General features: G+C 54.7%; 1 protein-coding gene across 2 annotated transcripts in view; it reads right to left on the bottom strand.

The window, feature by feature from the left end:
- Nucleotides 1-2,738: 2,738 nt before the first annotated feature.
- The window catches only part of AOC1 (amine oxidase copper containing 1), a 45,894-nt gene continuing 42,460 nt past the window's right edge, over nt 2,739-6,172 (bottom strand). Inside the window, exons 4-6 of one of the 2 annotated variants that reach the window (XM_065939409.1) lie at nt 5,881-6,166; nt 5,371-5,503; nt 2,739-4,225 (exon numbers count right to left, since the gene is read on the bottom strand). In XM_065939409.1, coding sequence (XP_065795481.1) covers nt 3,956-4,225; nt 5,371-5,503; nt 5,881-6,166 — 689 coding nt within the window. In that variant the 3' untranslated portion in view covers nt 2,739-3,955. The remainder of the gene's footprint in view (nt 4,226-5,370; nt 5,504-5,880; nt 6,167-6,172) is intronic. The other variant, XM_065939410.1, reaches the window with a different exon arrangement.

Raw genomic sequence — 6,172 nt, 5'->3', positions numbered from 1 at the left:
TCACAGCGCGCGACAGCACCCTGCAGGCCGCACGTCTCTCTGGCCTGTCTGCCCAGCGTGGCCGTGGATGGATGTCTCGAGGGTTTGCACCCCTGGCCTGTCACATCTGGAGTTTGCATCATGCTTAGAACAAGGAGGGGCAAGCAGAGACATGCTGAAATGGGATGAGAAGGGGAGGTGGTTGGAGAGTGGCTGGCTGTTGGGACCACCGGGGATCTGGGAGCTGCAAGAATGGGAAGTGACGACGGCTCTGGGGAGGTTGGGGCTATTTTCAGGGCGTGAGACTCAGGTTTTCTTGCCGTCTCATCAGGTGGAGGAGGCGGTGCTGTCATAGGCAGGGGGATGGCCAAGATTATCATTAGGGCCAAGGGATAAAAACTTGACAAGGTGGGGGAAAGGAGGATGTGAGGAATAGGCATCATCTGGAATGCGCATTTCCTGGGCTATTGGTCACTTAGTCACTCAACAAGCACTGAAGGTCTACCGAATGCACAACACGATCAGACCTGCTGTGAAGGCACAGAGGAGGGATGGGCATTGGTCTTCAGGCAGCCCCCAGTGTGGGTGGGGAGACAGCAGTCCCCCCCCACACAACAGAAGGCCTGTAAAGGAGCCCCCTGTCCTCTGGCTTCTAACCTGCTCTCATCTGAGCCCCTTAAACCAGTCATGATCTTCTGTTTGGGGGAAAAGGTGGGAATCTGTGTTACTAACATCTAGTCAAAAGAAAGTAAAAAAACCAGCACTTGCTGCCAAGTGTTCCATCTTATTAGCTGTGAAACCTTGGGGTGATGAGACGGGTACAGCAAATCTCGAGGAGTGCGTCAGAAACACCCGAGCTGACGCCTTGGCCTGGGGCTCTTCTAAACCAGTTCCGGTGGGGGGTGGAACTGAAAAACTTCACACACAGTGTGTAGTTGAGGACGATAAAGTTGGAACAGGTATGCTGGAGGAGCAGACCACTGCTTTTGACGACTGTGTGCCATCTGTGGATGTTCAACAAGGTCTAAAACTCAGGTGGATTGGTGACCTTGAATAAAAGCTTGCAAGACAAAGAAAAAACCTTCTGACGCACCCCTCTAGTTTTGCCCTTTCTGTCTCACCATTATCCCAAGGTTCCATGTCTGATAAGATGGAACACTTAGCAGCAAATGCTGTTTTTTTGGCTTTTTTTTTTTTTTGTAACAATTCACAAAGTAGAGGCAGTGTGAGGATTATAGAAAAAAAATCGTCTACAGTTTCACCACCCAAATGTTACTATTGTTGTTCAGTCGCTTAGTCGTGTCCGACTCTGTGACCCCAGGGGCTGCAGCACGCTAGGCTTTCCTGTCCTTCACCATCTCCTGGAGTTTGCTCAAGTTCAAGTCCATGGAGCCAGTTCAGTTCCGTTCAGCTCAGTCGCTCAGTCGTGTCCGACTCTGCGACCCCATGGACTGCAGCACCTTCCCTGTCTATCACCAACTCCTGGAGTTTACCCAAACTCATGCCCATGGAGTCTGTGATGCCATCCGACCATCTCATCCTCTTACTAACGTGGGACAATGAACAGAGAAAACAGCTTTTGTAGCTGAGGTAGGACGAGTCAAAGGCCCAGGACTCAGCCCTGGTTCCCTGTGGGCAGATCCTGGAACCGGGCTGGCCCGAGTGACTGAGTTCTGAGCAGAGGTCAGGGACACCAAGCTAGGGTGGGGCGCAGAGGAGGATCCACTTGTTCTGCTTCCTTCAGTCCCCAGTCCCCAGATGGAACTCCACACCCATTGTATGAGTTCCTATTGCTGCTATAAATAAACCACAAGCTTAGTGACTTCAAACAACATGTTTATTCTCTTACAGTCTAGATTCTACACAGCTGTGTTGCTAATGGTGGCTCTCAGGGATAATCCATCTCCTCGCCTTTTCCACTGACATCCCCAGCGTGCTGTTCCTCCTCTGACTTTAGAGCCAGCCTCCTGTCTGACCCCTGCCTCTCTCGTTAAGGAAAAAATCCAGCCTGCAATTCAACAGCAATATAGGTTTATGTAGAGAAATCCTTGTGATTATATTGAACCCACCTGGATAACCTGAGAATTTGCTATCTCAGGATCCTTACCTTAATCACATCTGCCGAACGCCTTCATTTTGCTGGGTAAAGTGACCATATTTACAGGTCACCAGGAGGTTAGGATGTGGGGGCGGGGTGAATCTGGCGCCTCTGTTCATCCTGGCCAGCTGCTGTATCCCAGTAATCAGCGATAAGAGTTGCTTCCTTCCTCCTTCTCTTTTCCTTCTAAAATTTAGCTTTTATTAAGTAGGGGCTTCCCAGGTGGCTCAGTGATAAAGAATCTGCCTGCCAGTTCAGGAGATGCAGATGTGGGTTCGATCTCTGCGTCGGGAAGATCCCCTGGAGAAGGAAACGATAACCTACTCCAGTATTCTTGCCTGGAGAATCCCAGGGACAGAGCAGCCTGGGGGGTTTACAGTCCGTGAGATAGCAAAGAGTGTGACATGACTGAGTGACCGAGCACCATACATTCTTATGATTAAAAAAGAGAAACAGCATGGCACTGGGGTGGGAGGCCATGGCATCTGGGAACCCACTGGTCTGGGTCTGCACTGTGGCCAGGACACTCAGAGGCTCCCTGAGCCCCCAGAGGGAGGGAGGAGACCCTGCCGCCCATCACTCTGCCCTCTCCCCCACGTCACTCCACCCTCTCCACCCTGGATCCCCTCAAGCTTTCTTCATCCAAAAAGGAAGAAGCTCTCAAAGACACCCACCCTCAATATAGACAGGTTTCCCTGAGCAATCCTGCTCCATCCCATCTCTTTCACCCCATTTCTCCCCACCTCTTTAAGTGTTGTGGTTTGGACGTCTGTGTCCCGCCTGATGCCCAGTGTGATGGTGTTGGGAGGCGGGCCTTTGGGGGGTGCTTAAGTCATGAGGGTGGAGCCTCATGAATGGATTAGTGTTCTTATAAAAGAGACCCCAGGGAGACCTGTTACCCTTCTGACATGGGAGTATGCAGCGAGAAGTCAGAAGTCTTTGACCCAGAGAGGGCTCTCACTTGACCTTGCTGACACCCTGATCTTGGTCTTCCATCCTCCAGAACTGGAAGCAATAAACTTTTGTTGTTGATAAGCCACCCAGACTGTGGTACTGTACAATGTTATGGAAGAATTCGAATGAAACTTTTTGGCCAACCCAATATTTTGTTACAGCAGCTCAAATGGATGAAGACAACAGGTAACCACTTTTATTAGAATCATGTGTTATCTTTCAAGAGTATTTATGAGTACGTATATATCTCTCTTTTCTTATACACAGATTAGCATGCCATATATTGTTCTATATCTGTTTTCTGAGTACATCCTGAAGCTCTTCCCAACAGGACAGTGAACATCCCTGCACATATCCCTTTCACAGTCACCTACAATCGCACTGTGTGGGCATCCCAAGGTTTATTAAGATCTACAGGCTCTCTCTTGTAGATCTCCATCTCCTGTAGATGGAGGTTTGGGGTTTTTTCCCAGACTTTGCCAGTACAAACAGTCCTTCAGTAAATTGCTATGTACATCTATTTTTCCTGTGTTTGTAAGTAGATCTCCACAACAACTCCAAGAAGTTGGATCAGTAAGTCAAAGGGAAGAGGAGGTGGCAGTTTCGCTAGATTTTTCCAGTGTCTTCCTGTGCTGGCACTACTTGGCATGCTCATCAGTGACCCCTAGTCTCCCAGGAGGGAGCCATCAGCCTCAGATTCCTTACACTGACCTCACAGGCCAACCTGGTATTTCAGTGACTGTCATTTGCCATAGCCATGGAGGTCTTCCCTGGGGTGGAGACCAAGGCCTTGGGTTTCTCATCCGTGTGTGTCCTCACCCACTGTGCCTCCCGCAGGAAGCGGCCCCAGAGGGGTTTATCATCTGTCCCTGGAGGAGGGGGGCGCTTGGGCTCCAGGTGGGACTCAGTGGGGGGCAGGGGCCTTCACACAAGTCTGTAGGTTCCATTGTAGCTGAAAGGGGGCGGCTTCAGGCAGTCCCCCTCTTCCTCAGGCATCCAGTTCTGGGCGTAGGTGGAGCCGTTTTCCAGAGGCCGCACGATTATGAGGTCTCTGGAAGCCAGGGACGGGTCCTCTGGGAAGAAGTTGAAGGGTCGGAGCAGGAAGCCCACGGCGTTCCCGGGCGTGGCTGTGTTGGGGATGTCCTCCGCGTGGGGGATGTGCAAGAAGCCCACGGTGACCCAGGCCACCAGGTCCTGCGGGACAGAGCGCGGGCCACGCCAAGGAGGCTCAGAGGGGAGGGTGTGGCCGGCACCCAGGCCCCGGGTTAAGGAAGGGGCAAGTCTGGTGAACCCGAGCCGGCTTCTCCACCCAGTAAGCTGGTCCTTGCTCTCTTGGGACTGGGCAGGGATCCTGGGACCTGGCAGGGATCCTGGGACTTGGTAGGGATCCTGGGACCCAACACGGATCCTGGGACCAGACAGGGATCCTGGGACTGGACAGGGATCCTCGGACTTGGCAGGGATCCTGGGACCGGACAGGGATCCTGGGACTGGACAGGGATCCTCGGACTTGGCAGGGATCCTGGAACCAGGCAGGGATGCTGGGACCGGACAGGGATCCTGGGACTGGGCAGGGATCCTGGGACCTGGCAGGGATCCTGGGACCAGGCAGGGATCCTGGGACCCAACACGGATCCTGGGACCGGACAGGGATCCTGGGACCAGGCAGGGATCCTGGGACCCAACACGGATCCTGGGACCCAACACGGATGCTGGGACCGAACAGGGATCCTGGGACCTGGCAGGGATCCTGGGACTGGACAGGGATCCTGGGACTGGACGGGGATCCTGGGACCTGGCAGGGATCCTGGGACCCAACACGGATCCTGGGACCAGACAGGGATCTTGGGACCCAACAGGGATCTTGGGACTGGACAGGGATCCTGGGACCTGGCAGGGATCCTGGGACTGGACAGGGATCCTGGGACCGGGCAGGGATCCTAGGACTGGACAGGGGTCTTGGGACTGAGCAGGGATCCTGGGACCCAACAGGGATCCTGGGACCCGACAGGGATCCTGGGACCGGACAGGGATCCTGGGACCCAACAGGGATCTTGGGACTGGATGGGGATCTTGGGACCAGGCAGGGGTCCTAGGACTGGACAGGGATCCTGGGACCTGGCAGGGATCCTGGGACTGGACAGGGATCCTGGGACCGGGCAGGGATCCTAGGACTGGACAGGGATCCTGGGACTGAGCAGGGATCCTGGGACCCAACAGGGATCCTGGACCCGACGGGGATCCTGGGACTGGACGGGGATCCTGGGACCGGGCAGGGATCCTGGGACTGGACAGGAATCTGGTCTCAGGGTGGGGCTGGAAAAAGGCAGAGCTAGTACCTCGTCTTCAATGTTCTCATTATTGTGAAGAAACTCCTCAAAGACGACAGGTGGGTCCCAGGGGTCGTTCTGGTTGTAGATGCTGCTGCTGTGCCTCTCTGACTCCCGGTATTTGGTCACTGCCAGGGGGTACCTGTCCAGGCAGAGAAGCCGCGTGACTCTGGGTGCCGGGGACCTCCCAGCCTCTCCCAGGGAACATCGTCAGGGTCAATGAAGGGGGAAAGTTACTGCCTTCCCCTAAATGCAGGATCATCCCCTGGGAGTTAGCCAGAATCACTGTCAGTGGAGGCCCCAGGGCTCCGAAAGCGCTCTGCACCCTCCATCCCCAAACACAGAGCCACACACCCAGGAACATGCATGCACACACACACACACACGTGCACACCCCCAGATATAGCACTGGATAGATTCAGAATCTCATGGACAGGAACACAGACTCACATGGACACAGGGAGACACAGACACAGAGAGGAGCCTCCAGTCCCCGCCAGCCTCCTGGGCCTCCCTCACCTGGCCCAGGTGACGGCCCGCTCCTCTTGCCAGCCTGGGGGCAGCACTTGCTCAGCCATGGAGTGGATCTGCACTCGGTAGCTGCGCTGGTGGCCCCAGGGGTTCTGCTTGGGGCTAGTAAAAAGCAGGTATTTGGGCAGAGAATGTCCGAAGCGGAAGGCCGCCTGGCGCTCCCGAGAATACCGCATCTGCTGGAGAGCCGGCTGGACCACGCGGTGTCCTGGGCTCCAGGGGTTGGTGATGTTTTCCAGCTTCATCTGCAGGGTCTGGAAGCTATTCTTGGTGCCTGCGG

This window comes from Muntiacus reevesi, chromosome 6, assembly GCF_963930625.1.
Source record: "Muntiacus reevesi chromosome 6, mMunRee1.1, whole genome shotgun sequence".
Taxonomy (NCBI): domain Eukaryota; kingdom Metazoa; phylum Chordata; class Mammalia; order Artiodactyla; family Cervidae; genus Muntiacus; species Muntiacus reevesi.
The sequence above is the reverse complement of the archived record's forward strand: the minus strand, read 5'-3'. Positions and strand labels throughout refer to the sequence as shown.